The 22,150-nt window shown below is 44.6% G+C and overlaps 1 protein-coding gene across 4 annotated transcripts in view; it reads left to right on the plus strand.

Moving 5' to 3' along the window:
• Window positions 1-21,930, plus strand: part of adamts6 (ADAM metallopeptidase with thrombospondin type 1 motif, 6) — a 62,990-nt gene extending 41,060 nt beyond the window's left edge. For all 4 annotated transcript variants that reach the window (XM_049019484.1, XM_049019483.1, XM_049019485.1 and 1 more), the window contains 11 exons: window positions 624-726; window positions 1,932-2,065; window positions 7,544-7,667; window positions 8,220-8,300; window positions 9,704-9,867; window positions 11,330-11,468; window positions 13,339-13,468; window positions 13,554-13,758; window positions 13,872-14,048; window positions 16,361-16,517; window positions 19,142-21,930. In XM_049019484.1, coding sequence (XP_048875441.1) covers window positions 624-726; window positions 1,932-2,065; window positions 7,544-7,667; window positions 8,220-8,300; window positions 9,704-9,867; window positions 11,330-11,468; window positions 13,339-13,468; window positions 13,554-13,758; window positions 13,872-14,048; window positions 16,361-16,517; window positions 19,142-19,251 — 1,524 coding nt within the window. In that variant the 3' untranslated portion in view covers window positions 19,252-21,930. The remainder of the gene's footprint in view (window positions 1-623; window positions 727-1,931; window positions 2,066-7,543; window positions 7,668-8,219; window positions 8,301-9,703; window positions 9,868-11,329; window positions 11,469-13,338; window positions 13,469-13,553; window positions 13,759-13,871; window positions 14,049-16,360; window positions 16,518-19,141) is intronic.
• Window positions 21,931-22,150: the final 220 nt, after the last annotated feature.

Raw genomic sequence — 22,150 nt, forward strand, 5'->3', positions numbered from 1 at the left:
AAAGAAGTACAATTTTCATTAGCGGGGAAAAAACTTGTCACCGCGTTAAATTTAATCGCCCCCCCCCAGGTAACGCGAGACGTCCTCGAGTCCGCTTGAGGTCCGGCCTGTAAGAAGTTTTCCAGGTTACACACTTAGGCCGGGGCCGTGTTATGTGCTTTGGTGCGTTAATGGGATTCAGCTATGTCTCATTGCTCTGAGTGTGGTTAGACACTTATGGTCTATAAAATATGGCAGTGAACTGCAGTTTGTAAAGCTTTTATGTGTCCGGGGGGACCATGTAGTTAGGTTTTAGAGGAGCTCAGACACCCTTAACATTGCCCCCCTCTGTCTGTCGCTGGAACAACATCCAAGTAAGAAATACCATTCCAAAACAGCAAAGAGGAATAGCACCGTTTGTTTTTCTAATTACAGGCTTAAACATTTGCATGAACTCCCCTACCACTGCCCTCCACCCCATCCAAACAGGGCCCCCTCCGAAGACAAACACATTCTTTTCCCCTTAGCATTGCTGGAGTGGTCGTGTCCAGAAGCCGACCTGAAACTTGAGCTTGTGTCATCTCTGTGTTTGTATCCGGTTCTCTGTTGTGAAAGGCTGGTGGTCTGTCCCCTCTCTGTCACAGGCCTGTCCGGTGGGATCTCGGGATTTCCGAGAGAAACAGTGTGCCGACTTCGATAGCCTACCATTCCGGGGAAAGTACTACAACTGGAAACCATATACTGGAGGTGAGTTCTAGCAGTAGCCACACCCCCCTTTTTCTGATTTGTGCACAAGAAGCTGGGACATTGGTTCACTCTACCCACCGATGACAGTATATACCCTTCACAAAAACAGAGTGAACGTCCTTTTGGTACCTGGAGAATTCCAGGATCCTGATGCGTTTTAGGGTTTTCTGCTCCACCAAAACATTATTTCCTCTTGGGGTGTTTGGTCTGAAGGCCGTTACTATGGAAACAGATGTCGCTCTGAGGAACAAAAACCAAGCATTTGCATGGGACCCTAGAGCTTGGGAGGTCTCCAATTGGCCACAAATGCACACTAAATATTAAATAAAGGCATTTCTTATTTAGGAAATGCTGACGCAGCATCTTCTGCTAACCAGCTAGCTGGCTATGATCTGACTCACTAGCTATTTATTGAGTTTTTGAAACATCTGCAGAGTGGGACAGGGGACCCCAAAGTGACTTTTTGAGTGGGGCTTGAAAAACAACAAACCCACCCTTGCCAGTAGGATCTGGAGTTATCTGGCTACTGCTTTCCAGTCAATATTGGAGGATGAAGACAAAAGTCGTCAGAGGTTGTAGATCATTCCCTCCCATGTCTTCACTGCTGCTAGCCGACTTCTTGCTTTGGTCATAAATGTCCTTGGGGTGTTTATGGTGAACCTACCGGAAATAAAAAAATGTCTACTTCACCAAGGCCAAACCAAATGACAATGACAAGACCCCATTCCAAGACCTTCTCAAAGAGATTTATGTCTGACCTAATAGTAAGTCCCATTTAAACTTAACAAATGTTCTGCAAAAAGCTATAACAACTAAGTGTGCTTGGCCTCGAGAGAACCTACGGATCGTAAGACTCAGAGCCAAGCCAGAGAACGCGTCTTTGGTAGAAGCGGTAATAGTGACAGGGATCCGACATACTGTCTCAGCCCTCACAGGCCCATGTTGGCGTTCTGCCAGGTTGTGACTCAGACCTCCTTGTGCTGAGGCATGTCTTTGACCCGTTTACCCTCGTAAGCCTTATTAGAGGTGAGCAACAGTGTTTAATATCTCTCATTCAGCATTTTACAAAAACATAAGAGACTTATTCTGACATGAAACTGACCCCCCTTACCCCAACAAAATGATGTCATCTTAACACTGATGACCAAGGTGCCCTGTTTGTCGAGTTTGACTTTTCACTCTTGTCCATGTTCGGTGTGCATCAGGTGGCGTGAAACCATGTGCCCTCAATTGCCTGGCGGAGGGATACAACTTCTACACCGAGCGTTCTCCAGCTGTGATCGATGGCACCCGCTGCCAAGCTGACTCCCTGGATATCTGCATCAATGGGGAGTGCAAGGTGGGGGCTGACCGTCCTGACTGACTGATGGAGCCTTCTGTAGACTTCACCCACACCACCCAGCTTGGTCATGTGTTTCCCTTTGGCTTCCTACATCACCGTAAAAATATGAATTGCATGCAAAAAAAAAAAAAGCTTTAGAGACACTTTAGCGAGACTTTGACATCAATACACAGTGAAATAGCTAATAAAATTGTATTTACAGCTGCATCATTGCTTTAACGACAGGAAAATTCTACTGATGGAATATGCAAGTAATTTGCAACACATATTTTGGCTGTTCATTCTGTCAATGAAAAGTAAACTGTAATTAAGATTGTTTGATTTTCATTGGAGTTTTTCCATCAGCAAATAACCTAAGCATATTGTAGCACAAAACACGTAATTAGGTAGTTACTGGGCTACAAGGCACGTAAGAGGTTAGTTGGAAAATCACTTAGTTGGAGACCAAATTTATCATGTACTGATTAAGTTGTCAGGTTACATCAGTCAGGTAATTGGAAATAAAGGGTTGTTTAGACTTGTAGAGGGTCTTTGCGATTCTTCTGCAAGCAAGCGAGTAACATGAGTGGAAGATTAATGAGCAAAATTTGAGTGAGAAAGCGTGGCAGGGCAGGACTCCTAGAGCACAAGGATCCTATACAGAGGTTTCCTCTGACCTGGTTTTCGGATTTATACCTAGAATACAGCGATCCCTGTGGGCTGCAAGAGTGCAGACAGACGCTAGAGTGTTGGTGGGCCCAAATGCAGGGCCGCGGAAGGGAACAAAAGTGCTCTGATCAGTGACGTATATTTACTAAACCTGCTATCACGTGACTGGAAGTGCAACGATTTGATCGCCATATTGGAGAAGACGAGGCAATCCTTCACACTGTGCAACTTTTGGCTGCAGAAACAGGCATGGATCCAGCTCCAGTGATACTGTATAACCTTCCACCAGTTAGTGTGCTTACTGAACATTGCATATTTTTGTATTGACAGCCGTATGATAGTCCCCTACAAATATCCATTTTGCAATCTTCGGAATAGCACTGGACGCATACCAGTTCATGAGGTATAGCTGTTATAGTTTGCTGTATGGTATGACTTTTAAATATACAGACGCTCTTCTACTTACGAACGAGATACGTTCCAAATGGCCGTTCGTAACTTGAAATGTTTATAAGTCGTTATTCAACATCATTTTAAGGGTATACGCAAGTACAAAGAACTAGGATGCTGGGAGGTTCGGCCAGAAGTCGTACTAGGTGGAACTGGTGCGCAGAAAAAAAAATTGATGTTGTGGACAGGAAACGGGAGCCCAACTAACACAATTTGGACTTACAGTCCTCTTTGTTCATATGTCTGAAAGTTCGTAAGTTGAAAGTTTGTAAGTAGAGGAGCGTGTGTACTGCTATTCCAACATGATAGCTGTGATTGTGTCCTTAATGTCATTCATTCATTCTCTTTGTGGCCAAACATTTGATAGGAAATTATATAAATTAAATTATAAGTCTACTTCTTACTTGTGAAACAAACGGGCAGTAAAATGCAAGACTATCAAATCTGATTTCATACGTTAGCACACACATTTTATTCCAAAATAGTTTTTTGCCAAATTCTCTCAAACTTTACTTCAAATTTATCAAATGTTTTCCGAATGAGCTGTAGGTGGGTGGTATGTATCATAAATTAGGAAAATATAAATTACATTATCTAAAAAAGAGCCAAGTAAAAATCAAATAAGAAGAATTAAAAACAAATAAATAGAAAGGGCAGAACAGTTATGTGTGGGAGTGATTTAGTGGAATAGTTAACCATGACGAGTCAAGTGCTGTTTGTCATATGCAACATACTGTAGGCCTAGAATTATTAATTGTTTGTATTTGGAAAGTTGCAGTGACATGCAGAATTTTATTTTGAACCTCAATATGTTTGCCGTTGTTTGGACTACAAAATGCGTCATATTTTATTGCTGATTTATTTTTTGTAGTGGTCAAACACTTTTTTTTATCAGCTTTTAAACTGTTTGTGTTTGGGAAGTTGCAGTGGCATTCTGAATTGTAGTTTGAAGGGATCAAAGATGTCCGTTTGTGTTCAGGCTGTTATGGCAATACCTGTTGCCATTTTAGCTTACCAAAAATAATAACTTTTACTTTAAATAAATGTTTATTTGGGGAGACCAAATGTCCCCCACAATGTAATAAAGGCCTGTTTTTTGATGTTGTGGGGACCATTTTTCAGGTCCTCACAAAGATCTATGAATGTAACCAAAAACGTAAAAATGCCAAAAGTCTCGTATTTTGTTTGGTTACTAATGGGTAAGGTTAGGGCTGGTTAGGGGTTATGGTCGTCATGTTGGCATTAGAGTTTTCCCCATATAAATGAATGGAGAGTCCCCACAAAGATATAATTTCAAACCCGTGTGTGTGTCTGTGTGTCTGTGAGTGTGCCTGTGAATGTGTGTGGCATAGCCTGGATACAGCTTGTTTGCTGTTCTTCTGAGCAGAAGGTATGCACTGGGATCACTTTTTAGATTGCAGGGCTGATCTTTCGGAGGTCATAAATATGTGATTCACCAGACAATCCCTGATGAAAGCTGGTGTTTCTCCCCCCTTAAAGCTCAAAATCATGGTATCAGCTCCTCTCCCAAGTGACTCTTTGTTACACTGTGAATGTGAGTCATTTTTTACTGCCTTTCTTGCAGAGGCACACTCGCCCCTGTTGGGCTCCTTTTCAAGTTGACGTTTCTTCAGAAACGTGAGGACGATGTTGCCACCGTCTTTTTCCTGCAGATATCATAGTCACCACAACGTATTTCAGATGCTTCAGTTCTCTTGAAAAACAAGGTGGTTAAAAGCAGATTTTAAAGCAGTGTAGCCCATTAGTGTAGCAGTGTAGACGTTCTGTGTGGAGAATCTGTACTGAACTGTAACTTTTTTACTGGTCCTTTGTGAATAGAAGATAAAATCCATATTGACATGTATGGAACGACAAGGCAGAAAACCTATGCATGTCATTGTTCCAAAACTAGAAGAAATTAAGATTTTTATGTGTATTTGGCTTTACTCTAGTACAAGATGATACATGTTGGGAATATTCCTGCTTTTCAAACAAGTACTGCTGTCTTCTTGAGTAACAATCAGTATCTGTTGGTGTACATGAGCAGCATCAGAACTAAACAGTGCTGGTCATCATCCGAGTTGCATTTAGTGAACAAAACTAATAAGTTATAAGTGTAACCAATGGTGGGAAAAGTACTCAATTTTCATACTTACAGTATCTCACAAAAGTGAGTACACCCCTCACATCTTTGTGAATATTTTATTATATCTTTTCCTAGGATAAGATATAACACTTTGATACAATGTAAAGTAGTCAGTGTACAGCTTGTATAACAGTGTAAATTTGCTATCTCCTCAAAATAACTAAACACACAGCCATTAAGGTCTAAACCATGGGCAACACCCCTATGTGAAAATGTCCAAATTGTGCCCAATTAGCAATTTTTCCTCCCCGGTGTCACATGACTTGTTAGTGTTACAAGGTCTCAGGTGTGAATGGGGAGCAGGTGTGTTAAACTTGGTGTTATCGCTCTCACACTTTCTCATACTTGTCACTGGAAGTTCAACATAGCACTTCGTGGCAAAGAAGTCTATGAAGATCTGAAAAAAAGAATTGTTGCTCTACATAAAGATGGCCTAGGCTAAAAGAATATTGGCAACACCCTGAAACTGAGCTGCAGCACGGTGGGCAAGACCATACAGTGGTTTAACAGGACAGGTTCCACCCAGAACAGGCCCCACCATGGTCGATTGAATATAGATGTATGAGTGCTGCCAGCATTGCTGCAGAGGTTGGGGGGGCAGCCTGTCAGTGCTCAGACCATACGCCGCACACTGCATTAAATTGGTCTGCATGGTCCCAGAAGGAAGCATCTTCTAAAGATGATGCACAAGAAAGCCCGCAAACAGTTTGCTGAAGACAAGCAGACTAAGGACGTGGATTACTGGAACCATGTCCTGTGGTCTGATGAGACCGAGATAAAATTATTTGGTTCTGATGGTGTCAAGTGTGTGTGGCGGCAACCAGGTGAGGAGTAGAAAGACAAGTGTGTCTTACCTACAGTCAAGCATGGTGGTGGGAGTGTCATGGTTTGGGACTGCATGAGTGCTGCCGGCCCTGGGGGGCTACAGTTCATTGAGGTATCGATGAATGCCAACGTGTACTGTGACATACTGAAGAAGAGCATGATCCCCTCCCTTCGGAAACTGGGCTGCAGGCAATATTCCAGCATGATACCGACCCCCAGCACACCTCCAAGACGACCACTGCCTTGCTAAAGAAACTGAGGGTAAAGGTGCTGGACTGGCCAAGCATGTGTCCAGACCTAAACCCTATTAGGCATCTGTAGGACATCCTCAAACGGAAGGTGGAGGAGCACAAGGTCTCTAACATCCACTAACTCTATGATGTTGTCATGGAGGAGTGGAAGACGATTTCAGTGGCAACCTGGCCCAAGAGAGTTAAGGCAGTGAGCGAAAATAATGGTGGTCACACAAAATATTGACAGTTTGGACACAATTTTGACATTTTCACATAGGGGTGTACTCAGTTATGTTGCCAGCGGTTTAGACATTAATGGCTGTGTGTTTAGTTATTTTGAGGGGACAGTTAATTTACACTGTTATACAAGCTGCACACTCACTACTTTACATTGTATCAAAGTGTCATATCTTCAGTATTGTCCCATGAAAAGATATAATAAAATATTTACAAAAATGTGAGGGGTGTACTCTCTTTTGTGAGATACTGTATGTAAAAGTACAGATACCAAAACTAAAAGCAAGTAAAATACTACTCAAGTAAAAGTTAAAAAAAACCCTGGTTTTAAAACTACTTCAGTATGAAAAGTAAAATGTACTACACTTTCAGATCTATTAATCTTATAAAATGCAACCCATCCTTCTAAATTCACTCAAGACAGGTTTGAATGCAGCATTTTAAGTTACAATGCATCACAGTAAGGAAAACTGAGTTGCAAGAGGATGAGTGCATATTTTATTTTTACTGAGAAAATAGGCTGTTTGTAGGTAGCTTGGTCATAGCTGGAGTTCACTGCAGTTGCTGGGGGTGAAACTTACTGAGATTGCCAGTGTACATTAACAGTATACAGTACATTAACAGAATGATGTTACATTTTTCGATTCTGAATGGAAAAACAAATGTGATTTACATTCTACTCCAAATCATGCAGCCCTACACTCTGTATGCTGTACAGTCTTTTTATTATTATTATTATTATTATTAGTATTATTATTATTATTATTATTAGTGAGTATATTGGAGTAAAAAGTTGTTTGTTTTTTTAAATGTAGCAACATGAAAGTAAAAAGTGCAACAACTTAAAAATTTGCTGTAGAATGAGTGTTGTAACTGCTCGATCACATCCCTCCATTCAGCCAGCTGTAGACACTGAGTTTGTCTTTGCACCCATAGCACGTGGGATGTGACAACATACTCGGTTCAGATGCCAAGGAAGACCGGTGCCGTGTGTGTGGAGGGGATGGCAGCACATGTGAGGTCACAGAAGGACTTTTCAATGACTCTCTCCCAAGAGGAGGTATTGTGGATGACAACAGGATGTTTACATTTTTTTGGGGGGGGGGTGCATTATGGGTGTGAACTTACACTGGGAAGGGTGCTAGTGTAAGGTGTAAGATCACCGAAGCTTATCCCATATTCCTGACTGGACCAGAACAACCCTTGTTTTGGCTACCCTGCCAGCTTTGATAGGTCTAAAATCATGCCATGAAGATATGTCCTCTTATCTTGTAGAAATTGCCATTTATGACAAATGGGTGTTTTTGCTCTGCCAGGAACAGAGCTTTTGCAAGGCACTTGATCCTTCATGTAAATATTTGCTTCTTTGTGTGACGTTGGTGATAAACTGAATTTCTCAATCTCCTCAGTTGAGATGCATTTAATCAGACGTACATGCCTACAAATGTGTCATAGGTGTCATACTGCTAAGGAATACCCTTAATTTTTCATGCAGGAATCCTGGTATGGCACATATTTATGATTTTTTTTTGTCCTGTACCACCTTGAAGAATAAGGACATATCACTGTAATCTTTACTGTAGCTCTACTCCATTTTCTCGTTCTCTTCCAGGCTACATGGAGGTGACTCTGATCCCACGTGGGTCAGTCCACATCGAGATCAAAGAGGTAGCTGTCTCAAAGAATTACATCGGTAAGCGGTCGCATGGGACCACAACTGATGAGCCCAAATTAAAAGTAAATGTTAAAAATGTATAATATTTTGTGACAGTAAGAATGTAGTTGTATAGATGGCTAACCTGTTTTATTGTGCATAGGAACCGTTTTTATTCACGTTTTCTTGCACTGGTACTGGTATCTGTTTCTTGCTCGTAGCAATTTCACACTCAGAGGGAGTAACAATACTTAGCACTTGAGAAATTCTCCCAGGCTGTTTATCCTTCTTGAGTATTGTTTGCCAGCCAAGTCCACATGATAGACTTCTAGTTACTGCTGCTTTTTCTTACCTGCTTCCTCCATCACGCCAGTCAGCGCCACGGGGGAGACAGTCAGCTGCAGATGTGGTTTGTGAATCGGCAGAGCGGGTCTGTATATTGCACAGCTATAAATCTGCTTTACTGTGACAGCCAGTGCTTTCGCTCTGAGCAACTGATTTTAGTGGACAAGATGAAGGAGAGAGATCTTTTTTTTTTTAATTACAGATACAGAGAAGTCACAGTCTCCGTAATTTAAACAGTCAGACAAGTGGATTTGGTTAGAGTAATCATAACTCAAATATAGATGCTGGCAGGCCCAGCGTCGGCTCAGCTCTCTGAAACGATGACACGTTCCAAATTTGGCTCTGGTGAGATATTAGCGAAACATCTGAAACAATATGCCAGAAGTGGTTTGATTTATTAAGGCTGAAGGACGGCATGTAATATGTCGTTTCGTCCAATGTCAGATTCATGGAGTAGATCTGATGCCCGTTTGTGATGGGAACACAGGATCCCTGCTTAGTGCGATTATTTGGAAAGAAAAAGAGTTGCATAGAGATGGTGAATGCGACGCGGATTTACTCGCCTTTATTAAATTGTCCACTGGAATGATCCTGTAGTTTAGAATTTAAGAAGCAGGTCTCCTGCCAAGTGAGAGTCTGCACATGGTTTTTAGATTCTCTGCCAATGGGGCATCTGTCTGTGAAGAACGGTCGCTTTTGTGCTGAGTTTTTCCATGAAAGGATGCAGAATATGTGGAAAAAGGAAGCCTGTGTAATTAGTAACGAAAAGCAAAGCTGATGAGTCACGCTCACTGCTCCCTGATAACGTAGCAGATTACGGCCAGCTCCTAATGATAACCTCAGAGGGATGTCGAGAGCAGGAGCATCGGCTGTGATTTGCGGCTTGGCTGCTGCTCAGATGTGAGAAAGTAGAGATTCGAGAGATTTGTTGTGGTTGGAGACGGGACCTTTGTTTTGACGACAGGCGGAACGGAGTGCCGTTTTTACCTGAGGAGGTTGTTGTTCAAGGTGTAGCCCCAAGGAGGCTGGCCTTCAGTGGCAATGGGGCGAAAATCCCTGTAGGTGATGTCAGGATGCCTTCATTTCATGTCTTTCAGCACTGAAGTCTGAGGGAGATGAATACTACATCAACGGGGCGTGGACCATCGACTGGCCCCGGAAGTTTGACATTGCCGGAACGGCGTTCCACTACAAAAGGCCAACAGATGAACCCGAGTCACTGGAGGCCCTGGGGATCACCACAGAAAACCTCGTTGTCATGGTAACACCACCACAGCATCACGGTGCCTCCTTATTGTGAAATGATATGTCTGTGTATCAATATAGGTGCAGTTTGGCCAACATGAGCTTCACGTGTAGGATGGCATGAATAATACGGAAAACTGAAAGAGTAACGTCAGTGGTGATAATGCGAATCCTAAATCAAGATATAGATTTCAGGCCAGCTTTCCTAGTTGTTTACATTACTGTGGTGGGAAAAAAACTAATAAAACAACACAAAATAAGGAAACCCTCATAAAAATGTATCCTTTGTTTGCATACTTAATAGTTGACGTGGCATGATTTGGAATGTTCTTATAAAGGGTCTCAGTATGGCCAATTTAACATTGTGTTTTCACTGTAAATAATAGGATTTAAAATATATCAAAAACTTCTCCTTAATGTAGAAGTGCTATTACATTGGGAATCCAAAATAACAGCATTATATGTTCTTCACTTATATGAACTGATATTTTTTTTAAAAACTGCTTGGATAACTCACAGACAGATGTTCACAGACACAGATGTTCACAGACACAGATGGTCACAGACACAGATGGTCACACACACAGACACACTCACAGATAGATGCTCACACACAGAGACACACAGATGGTCACAAACACAGACACACTCACAGACAGATTCTCACAGACAGATGCTCACAGACACACTCACAGACAGATGCTCACACACACAGACATACTCACAGACAGATATTTATATACGTGTGTATGTTTATAATATTTATATCTTTGTCTGGCCTGTGGTTTCCTCGACCATGCTGGCTTTCTGCTGAAATTTAAGGCTGAAAATACCAGACCTCACAGGAGTACTGGAATAGAAAAGGCCGGCCAATCCACCACAAGTAATTTCCTTGTGGCTCAAAGAGCTGCCCCTCATACCCATAATCCTTTTCTGCCTCTCAAACTCAAACATAAACACGGCAGGACCGCAGCCGAGCTTGCTAAATATATATAAGCGGGCACGGTACCAAGGGACGTGGGCAAGGCAGGCCGCTCGATTACTGGGGGTCTGTGCGTAGAGAGCTACACGGGGATATCTATCCTCATCCGCATCCCCTCCCCCTCCCCATGTTCACCAGCACACCAATGGTACAGTGTAAAATGTCAATATTTGCCTTTAAATATCTTAATTATTAAATCACTTGACACTGCCTCCACATGGTGTTGGGGTGAGAACAAATTATTTAAGAGAACAACAAGGCTTATAATTAATATAGCAGATATAAGAACATGCAGGTACAAGCATTTTCATCTCCATTACCACAGTGTTACCATAGATTTTATTACCATCCTCGTGGGAATACAGTATAGATATTCCCAATTCCTGCTATTATCGCAGGAATATATAAGGTAATCCACGATATTACCATTTTCCCCATTTCTGTGCAGCCCTACAGTTGTGCATCAGTCTCATTTGAAGGCCTATTTGCTGCGCAGGTCCTCCTGCAGGAGCAGAACCTGGGCATCAGCTACAGGTTCAACGTACCCATCGCGCGGACAGGAAGTGGGGATAACGAGGCCGGCTTCTCCTGGCACCACCTGCCCTGGTCTGAGTGCTCCACCACCTGTGCTGGGGGTAAGAGTCTCACAGCAACATGATAAGTGGCCATTTAAACGTGAAAACCTCACCGCATGCTGCAGGTTTGCTGCAGCTACTTTGATACACCAGAGGATTCGTCAGTCATCGCTAAACGGAAAGCCAAACCTCACTTGTGTAGACCTGCCTCTGGGCACATCTAGATGTACGAACAGAATTATGTATTTAAAACATAAAACCATAGACATTTATAAGGTATCACAAGGCTTGACTTGCAGTTCATGTTTTCAGATATACTCACCCATCTGTCAGCTGTGCATTTGCGACAAATAGGATCATAACGCATTTTGAAAATGCAAGCCAGTAATGGGTTCAAGACATTTGGCGACTGACATGAAATTATTTGATTTAGTTGCCAGGTTTCTTAAGTATTTCAACCCTCTCTCAGAATTAAGGACTTAAACCTATACTTTCCATATTTCAGCGAGTTTGAGTACAGGATTATTGTATAATTTGTATGTATGTACTCCTAAGCACTTTGGTCGGTTTACCAGTACAACTGTTTTACAGATGAAAGATATCCCAAAGTCGGCCCTCTATATAATTAAATCTCCTAACATCCCCACCACAGTTAAATGTGGGCCATTGCAAAAAATGATGAACCTATTTCGTTTGCCCAAAAATTGCAGGCCTGTGCTGTTCTTTGCGAGCTTTATACGTGACTATTTAAAAGCATCCAAAGAATTTGCTAAATTTTAAATACAAACATCGCTGGCACGGTCTTGGGAATTTTTGTTACTAAACCACAAAAAAATTTAAAGTACAGCCTTCCACGAAATGTTGCCTGAAGCTGCCTCCTGGATATTTTATTGCTGTTAAATGTGACTTTATTAAAGTTCTGGAGCCTTTACTAATACACGATCAAACTGCTCCAATAAATAGCAATTTGTAAAATCCCAGGGGTATATCATGTGATTCATGTCTGTTTTGATAACACTCTGGTGTCAGTGTATAAGGTCAAGGTCATTACATCACTTTCATGTAAATAAAGCAGGAGAAAAAGTAAGTGCATACAGTGCCTCAGCAAACCTCATTAGCTACCAGTTCTGACTCTTGTGTTTGACTTGTTTGATGGCGTGTGGCACCACGGCAATCAGGAAGTTGAAAATATCTGGCAGGAATGCACTGGTGATTACAGGGGTGGGGCCACTGGGGTGCTGGCCCCAACTGATTGCCCCCAGGAGTGCCCCCCCTCCCACGTCACTCACCAATTGAAAACATATCATTGGCCAATGACAAGGATAGCCTTCTTGTATCCTCTCCTTCCTGAAGTGGTTAACATCCTGGCACCTCGAGACTCTTTGGGCTGTCCTTGGACAGCATACTAGTGTCCAGGCTGCATGGATGGGGGAAACAAGGGTCCCAGAGTCTGCCTGGCTCATGAGCAGGTGTCAGAGTTGGCATGTGTGTGACATTAACCAGGGCAGCATAACAGTCCTAACATAGTGACCCTAAACCCTTGACGGATACCCAACCCCCTGGTGGCTATGCTAACTCTATGACCCTTACAACCCTCCATTTTCAAATGTACTCTCTTCTTAGATATTTTCCTCATGCATCTCCGTCCAGATAATATGGACTGTTGTAGGGTTGCCTGAGCAGAGGTGTGAAGTATTTATCTGGATGTGTTGGAGTGTTTTTCTGAGCAAGATTCTTTGTGTTGGTTACTGTGGTTAGCTCCCCGTCACACTAGATAAATGGATAGACCTGCATCCTTGCTGCCTGACTTTTTAGCCAGGGACGAGCTCCAGAGAGGCATAAAGGGTTTCCTCGACATCCTGGGAGGCTGAGAAGCAGACGGTGTATCTGTGACACAGGCAACATGATGTGTCTGGTCTCGATCCAATAGGTTCCCAGAAGCAGGAAGTAGTGTGCAAAAGGGTGGACGACAGTTCCGTTGTGCAGAACAGCTACTGCGACCCAGACAGCAAGCCGCCGGAAAACCAGAGGGACTGCAACACAGAGCCCTGCCCCCCTGAGTGAGTATGCGGGCCCACCTTCCATGATGAAGGCCACAAAGAATTGTGTCTTCCGGACACAATTACCATCCTGTTTTGGTTCCAGGTGGTTCATTGGTGACTGGTCTGAATGCAGTAAGACTTGTGACGGGGGCAGCCGGGCACGGACGGTCCTGTGCATACGCCGCATCCGGCTTGCTGAGGAGGAGACACTGGAGGACAGTCACTGTCTGACCCATCGGCCCATTGAGAGAGAGTCTTGCAATAACCAGTCATGTCCCCCGCAGTGGGTCACCCTGGACTGGTCAGAGGTATTGCTACAGTTTCCAAAAATTTACCACCTTCTGTTAAATCTGTTAAGGGATGGGTAGTATGAAGTTGTCACCCTGTCATCTGATGAGTTGTCCCCCCCCCACAATCCTAGTGCACCCCCAAGTGCGGCCCTGGCTTCAAGCACCGTATTGTTCTTTGCAAGAGCAGCGATCTGGCCAAGACCTTCCCACCCGCCCACTGCCCTGACCACAACAAGCCCCCGGTGCGCATCCGCTGCAGCCTGGGCCGCTGCCCGCCCCCCCGCTGGATCCCTGGAGAGTGGGGACAGGTACCATTCCCTCCCACTCCCTTCGGCAACCAACCTCCATTCTGCATGCTCTCGTAACACCAGAACCCAAGCCTTCACACTCCGCAGGCTATTCTGGCTTTTGTCCTCCTTGGCTGTATGGCTTAATTGAAGTCATTATTTTGATTAGAGACACCATCCAAACCTAGGGAGGGGGAGACACGTTGGCTTAGTGGGGAGTACTGTTGCCCCCCAGCTCTAAATTGCCCTTAGAGTGTCAACATTGTTTAATCACCAAGCCCTTGCAAGACCATTTTACAGACACAGAACAGACCCACACACGTGTGAAAAGGCCATCAGTGATTGCGAATGCAATCCAACAGTAGAATTATTATATTTTTCTATTCATTTAATACAAACTTTCCAACTAAACATTGCATCATGGCTTGTTCCTGTTTTTCCGACAGACATCACAGTAAGCTGTTTCTCCCAAATCACATGGTCTCCCCTGCATGAGACTCCTGTCTGAACCTGCCTGACCTGAAGCTGCATATTTATCCCTCGCATCCCCTGTGTTTTGGTCAGCGGTCAGTGTAATTTACATTGTGGTGATTAATGCTGGTGTTCAGGGAGTCGCTGACGTCCACATGCGGTGGAGCGCGTCAGGAGCGTGTCGGCGGCGACAGGAAGATCCCAGCCTTGCTGGAGATGCTCCTGAGTTACACCCTGGTCACAAAAGAGAGAGAGAGAGAGAGAGAGAGAGAAAACTCAAGCAATATTCCTAAATCACAATACAGCTTAAACAGATCAAACAGATTCTGGGGGGCGTCCCAACGTCAGGCCTCCGTTTGACGTGTGGGTCTTGTTACCAGACTCCGGAAAAAGCCAATTAGCTTTTGAAAAGAAAAGCCGGTATTTGACTGGACATAACGAGCTCATAGCCTTTAAGAAGCACACAGATGCTGGTGCTGAGATCTCCTGTTTGCAGATGTCACATCCCATTATTTAGTGCCGTTGGATCCCCTTGCTCAGCTTCTTCTCTCCGCATTGTTTGTGTTGAGATGCGAGGCTTTGCCGTCTCGGGGAGCTTAAACACGGAGGATCTATGGGATCTCTGCAAATAAACAGTCCGGATGATCTTCCTTTGACCTATGACCTGTTAATCCCCTTAAACCAGGGGACCCCTGACCCTTGACCCCCCCCACTCCCAGAAAAGGGCACTGTGTGCTTTACTGGCTGTCTTTTGAACAGCTTTGACTTCTTAATACCGCAGCAAAGTAAGAGGAAGCTGTAAGTTATTCCTCTTGGGCTGATAATTGATTGGATCTGCTCTGTTGGGATTAGAACCTGCACACATTCTAGGGTTCTCGCACCAGTATCATGACAGCAGTGATATCCCTTAAACAGCATGCATTGGGTCTATTTTTGGTTTGGTACTCTTGAAGACAGATTTCCCTTGCTAGACTAATTACCTTGGTGCACCCAAATTCCGGGGGGGGTTTCTTACATGGCCGGACTCCCTGGACCTGTGGGGCCAAAAGGTCAGTGGGATATAATCTCCTTTAAGGCCCCCGGTGCTGACAAGGCCCACCTGTGGCAGCTTGGAAGAACCACAGTATTCAAGGCATCTTCACCCGAAGAAGGACGGGATGCTGATCTGGGAGTAAGAGAAGCTGATTAGAAACAGTCGTCAGCAAACGGGAGCGGCTCATTAGTGGCCTGTTAGCAGGTTGGCTGGGTCTCCAGCACTGGTCTATCCATCAGTTGACCGTCACCGTTATGGCTCCTTCAGACCAACATGGAAAGGAATGGAAATGAATTGATTGACTAAAGATTGACTAAACTTCCCTGGGGTTTAGTTGGGAGGAATTCTTTGTTCTTTGCAGGATACGGTGTGACAGCATGTATGTAGGAGATTCAAGATGTCTGCCAGTGAATCCCTGAGTCAGACACCCTCAGCGGTCTTGCAGCCACCTGACAGGAGTCACTGAAAGTTTTACCCCAGCAGAATGATAGTCGGTGTAATCTGGCCACGCTGCACAGAGCACCACGGCTTCGCTGCACAGTTTTGAGGCCATGACTGATCATGGCTAATAAAACCTCCTGGAATGTGGACCTCCTCGGTAGCGCCACACGTGGACGGGCTCGGGTTAATCACCTCAGGACAGGGGTCACTAGGGTTCGGCCTGGGAGCTTTGATGTCATGTCAAACCATGGTGTTTTTGGATAATCCTGTATATCACGTGGAACCATAGATCTACAAGTGCCACCCCGGCAACAGCTGCATTTCCTCCAACTTGTCCAGTTAATGGCTAATTAATGAACGAGTGTTACCTGTGTGTCCCCTCTCCCAGTGCTCGGCGCAGTGCGGCCTCGGGCAGCAGATGCGCACTGTGCAGTGCCTCTCCTACACGGGGCAGCCCTCTAGCGAGTGTCCCGAGTCCCTGAGGCCCCCCGCCATGCAGCAGTGCGAGAGCAAATGCGATGCCACCCCCATCTCCAACGGTGACGGTGAGTGCGCCATCTCCCATGGCAGCAACCACTACTAACATGTTAGCATGTTAACATTGTGTACTGATGAGTAAGAGCGTTTCTGTATATTTAACCACTTAAGCCATGACAAGAAAACTAAATTACATTCAATAACTGTCAAATCTTTGTTTAAATATTAAATCTTTAGCATATATACTTAAGAGATACTGAACTGCATTCAGTCAGAGGATCTTAACCGGGGGGAGGGGATTTCACTGGGTCCATGAACTTGGAGGGGAAAAAATCTACATCTTTATTCCCTATTGAAATTTACGGTGGGGGAGCATGGGCTTCAGCAGACAGCCACCAGAGTCCAAGGCACAAAAGAAGATTAAGAAGCTCCACCTTAAGGTTGGCAGACATGAGTACTGACTATGCTTGGGCAGTATCTTAATTTTCATACCATCATACTGCCCTTTATACCTCGGCATTTTCTCGTATTTTGAAATCTTCTGGATAAAATTCAAGTGGGGGAGGGGGTAGTCTCCCACAATATTTTTCACCGAATGACAAATTCTATTGAGGAGGACTTCCCATGTTTCAGTAGTGTGTATATGTCAAAGTCAAAGTAAACTTTATTGTCATCTCTGCTATATACTGTACAGGTACATAGAGAGACGAGATGACGTGGCTCCAGTTTTTTTCAGTGCAGACGAGAGAAAGACATGTAACAAATAGGCACGTGGTAAACAAAGTAAATAAATATAAGGTATACAAAAAATATACTATACTTGGAGATAGAGGTAGAGGAGGTTACAATAGTTATATATGGAAAATGTGCAAATAAGTGGCAGAAGTGCAAAAATGCTTGTAGCAGAGTTTGTGTGTAAAGTGCAGATGTGCAGGAGTCAATTTGTTAGCAGTCCGGGTGTGTGTGGGGGGGGAAGTGTGTTCAGGAGTCTAATGGCTAGTGGGAAAAAGCTATCCTGCAGTCTGGAAGATCGAGTCCTGATGCTGCGATAGCGTCTGCCAGATGGGAGGAGTGTGAAGAGTCCGTGTAATGGATATGTAATACTATATTGCTGTAATACCGCCCAAGACAGGTACTAACCTTTTTTGAGTGTAATGGAGACAGGGGCTTGGTGCTAGTCACCCACTCAAATTATCTGAACATGGCCTAGAGTTGGATCAGACGTCCGTGTGTCCGTTCAGCTACAGGGAAGCGGGCAGGAAATCTGTAGGATTACCTTCTGGATGTTGTACCAGGGTGCTTAAGTTTGTGACACTCTCATAGGATTACCCTGGGGGCGATAGCCAGAGATGAGGACCATCTATTTCCATCTCATGCTCTCCGGGCTGTTCGGATGGCCTAATAAGGGAAGACCACCCCCCCCCCCCCCAATCACGATAAAGCCATTAATCCCCGACCGTTAAGCTACATGCCGACATGGCGGCCTGCCTGGCCTACGAACCACGCCAGGAAGCGTCTCAGCGTGATTAGGATGCGAGGCCTGAAAGCACACGGCTTATCTGGGGGGGGGGCTTTGTATGTATCTGGCGTGGCCCTGTTCATGTTGACACGTGACGTGTGACTGGGGTGCCCCCTGAGGACGTTAGACTTTCTGGGCCACCAAGGCTGTCCCTCCCGGTGGCCTGACGTCACATCAGCGAGTGGGACCGCCCAAAGATGGAAAACGTTTCAAAGTTGCCGAGTTAAGAACATACCATTCTCCCAGTGTGGTGGGGGGGGGGGGGTCATGGCTGCCCAACACCCTGTTGGTGGATTATGGTTTTTTCCCTCCTCAGATCACTCTCATTAGATACTCACCACAGCTGACCGTGAGCATCGCACAAGCCTTACCGTTTCAGAGATGCTCTTACTCTGTTGTCTTGCCATAACGATATGGGTCCTGTCAGTCATTTAGGTCTTTATGATCTCTTTTGCATTCAGCATGTTGACTATGAGTACCAACCGTCTAGTATATCTCAGAACTTGACATGCAACAGTATTCGCTTCATGGAAGTGGGGGTGCGTCATAATCTTTTGGTTCTTTTGGTGTATATATTTAATTAAAAAGAAACAGGCCATGATTCCCTCCCCCAGGATGGACAGAGAGTACCTTCCCCCACAGCAGCCCAGTACCCGGATCAGTAGGGCTAGCTCTGGTTGAGCTCACTTTGCCGTTGATGATGATGTTGGAGGCCGAATCGCTCCAGTGACAGTGACCAGCCGAATGAGCATTTAGGGCTAGGGCAAACCATTAGGGGAGGGCTCAGCCCCCAGTGACATATACAGAGTCATCGTGATCTATTACTGCTACCTTCCCCCTGGGTCCTAGTGTCCTAGCGTAGCTCTAAGAGGGCAGGATGCCACGTTTTGATGCATTTAAATGAAAATGAATGAGAACACACTATTTAAACCAATTAGTGTTGTTATTTGAGGGAGATAAAGACCAGCCCTAGCAATGGTCCTGGTTAAAAGTGGAAGCATTGTCCACCCCAGACCCTTTCCAGGAAGACATTAAAGCGAGACGAATACCACGCTGAGGGCGGGCTGACGACGTGGTCCCTAGAAGCTGGAGTTTGGTGTGGGGGCTCAGGCTCTTAACAGGACATCTTGCCTCGTATCCATCTCACCCCCCCCCCACCCCCCCATCTTGCAGAATGCAGAGACGTAAACAAGGTGGCCTACTGCCCACTGGTGTTGAAGTTCAAGTTCTGCAGCCGCGCATACTTCAGGCAGATGTGCTGCAAAACATGCCAAGGACACTGACCCGTGTGGGAGAGGGACTAGGGCCGGGAAGAGGACGGCCGGACAAGGAAGAGGAGGAGGAGGAAGAGGAGGAGGAGGGCCACGGGGAGCAGGGGCCCGTGTCTGGCACCCGCATGTGTTTTTTTGTTTTTTTCATTATCCTGTGGAAACCCAAACCACTGCTCAGCCTGGGCTGACACATCTCAGTTTATCTGTCACTTCTGTGAAGTGGGAACATATGTGATTGTTGCTGTTAATGTTATTTTTATTATAATAATAATGACGACAATTATTATTATTATTACTATAATGATTGTGTTCGTTTGTTTGTAATCCAAAGTGCTGGACACATCACACGCAAAAATATGCACCGTACTGCAGATGCAGATGGGGTTAGGTTTTCCTCGAAGGTGGGGGTGTCTGTGGAAATGCTTGGGATGCCCCCTCCCCCCTCCTGAGACCACAAAGTCACAGTGGCCTGTAATTGTGATTCTGCCTCGCTTTGACTCCCGGCCTTGTAAATACACCGCCCCCTATTGGCCTCGACGTTTCTGTTATTATCTAATAAAGTGAATCGGTTAGTACTCCTTTTTTGCATACACTCCTGATTTAAATCTTGTCGTTTTTTAAAAATAAGATCTTTATATAAAGTTTGGCAGTTTGTTAACGGGCATGCCACTTTAAGAGCATACCACCTTAAAAGCATGCCGCCTTAAGAAACCTGAACAACTTTAGAGGTGGCAGTAAGATATTGTTATAAGGTATTACTTTTTGTAGCTTTTTTTGCTTTTTCCTCCCTCCTGCTTTCCCTCCTCCTCTTCCTCTCTCTAAGAAAACAAATAATGAGGTTGCGTCTTTGCTGTTCGCTCCCACTTCTGTCAGTGGCTCACTGGCTGGACCATACATGCTGTCCTGCAGACACGTGGCCCAGTGCAGGACCTCCACCCTGAAGGGGGCGCCTCAGAAAATTACAGAGAGAGAGAGAAAAGGTGTTCAGTGATACTGAGAGGCTTGTCTTTACACTATGGTGGGGGTTCAGGATCTAATGGGAGACCGAAATTTAACCTGATTGGGTGGGAGGGGGTGTCCTCCCAGATGGTGAAAGGGGAATAATGTCTTAATGAATAGACTTGGTGGTTGGGCCCCTGAGCCACCACTGGATCTCATGTCCCAACCTCAGGTTCCTGGGATCAAACAGTGAAATAAACAGTGCATATGAAAACTATTGCATGTAAGAAGGGTGTATGCCAGTGAGAGGTGCTGTTTCAGGCCTTGGTGTGCAATGCATGTGCTCATTCATGTATGAAGTGCACTGCTACAGGAAACAAGTGCTTTATGTGTGTCCCTTCCCCCTCATGTTGAGATGGAGATCCCCGAAACACACACGCTCACCACAGCATACGGGCTGTAGCCAAGCAACTGCATCTCCTCGGCGGTGTCATGTGACCTACCTGGCCTGGAAAGGGTTCAGGCACATCCTGAGCCAATCTCCCATGGACATGGATGGACAGATGGATCATGACAAACCAGATCTTTGCTGATCTCTGATTGGCTACCTCCAGACCATGTGATCATCCACCACCGTCTGATTTACTCAGCTTGCACTTGGAGCTGTCTCAAAGGGAAGGTGTGATCTGTAGCACATTTCTGCAGAGTATTCCAGGTACCTGGGAAGCTTCCCCTCATCCCGCTCTTCCACAGGTGGAGAACTCTATTTTTGGTGCTTCCAAGCCCCCACCCCCAGTAATCTGTAATGCACTTCTGCACAATGCTGCCCCAGCTCACTTGACAGTGACTAGATTTATTGTGGGCCATTGGTATATGTGTTGGTGCATGGATTTTACCCTTTTGGGGGGTGGGGTTTAATGTGACTTATGTCAGTTTGGGTATTCGGAAGGAGGCTTTTTTCTGCGGACAATGGACTTCTCAACGCATCTCTGGCCTGTGCTGCTCTCCTTCATTTACTCTAGTCAGACGATGTTTGGACACCCCAGAAGCTGGTGAGGAACCTCTCTCTCTTTTGTATGCAACTGGGGTTTGAAAAGGCTACAAAACACAGGAGATAAACACTGAGACTGAAACAGAATAGAACGTAAACTGGTTTTGTAAAATGTGGATTAGATAGAAAGAAATAAAAATGGCAACAGTTATACGGAATATCTATGAATCATGACAGATTCTCTTATCATTAAATAGCCCCAATATATCACGTTACTTGTTCTTCCGCTGTACTTTGTAGACTCTCTACAAGATAAAAACAGACCATTTTGAAATAAACTTAATACCAAGGACAGAAAAAAGAGTAAGAAAAAAACAGTGAACAAGACATGCTAATGATTGTTAAAATTACATTGTCTGGCAGATTCTTGTGTAAGTTTACAGGTGTGGGATCATGAAGCTTCCCAAGACTCAACAAAACTGGCACTCATAGCTGTGAACTCTGGATGTCATGTCACTTACCCCATAAATGCTGGTTTAGTTGCTTGTATTTTGTATGCAGTATTAATGTTGGTACACTGTTACTAATGTTTTTATTTCCAGTTGTAAATTATATGCTAATTTATTACATCGTTGCACTCGCGTCACATTTATTTCACTGCATGCAATTAAAAAAAATTAGTAGAATAAAAATATATGCAGTGAAATCCGTTCCCTGGCAACCTGCTTTAATGTAAGGACAATAAAAAAGCTGATCTGAAAGACCTGTGTGTTACGCAGTATTTTCACTCCAGCTGTATGTAAAAGGATGTGGTTGACTGTGTTTAAGGTATTCCTTTGTCCTGCCTTGGGTAGCTTATAAGACTTACATCTGTGCAGTGGGCAGTAAGTATACTCAAGTTTTAAAAGGCACCAAGGAGGGTAACCAACACACAGATGTTTGACCCAGACAACGCTGAAACCTTTCTTTGAAGGATTTCCA

The sequence above is a fragment of the Brienomyrus brachyistius genome, chromosome 7 (genome assembly GCF_023856365.1).
Source record: "Brienomyrus brachyistius isolate T26 chromosome 7, BBRACH_0.4, whole genome shotgun sequence".
Classification (NCBI taxonomy): Eukaryota; Metazoa; Chordata; class Actinopteri; order Osteoglossiformes; family Mormyridae; genus Brienomyrus; species Brienomyrus brachyistius.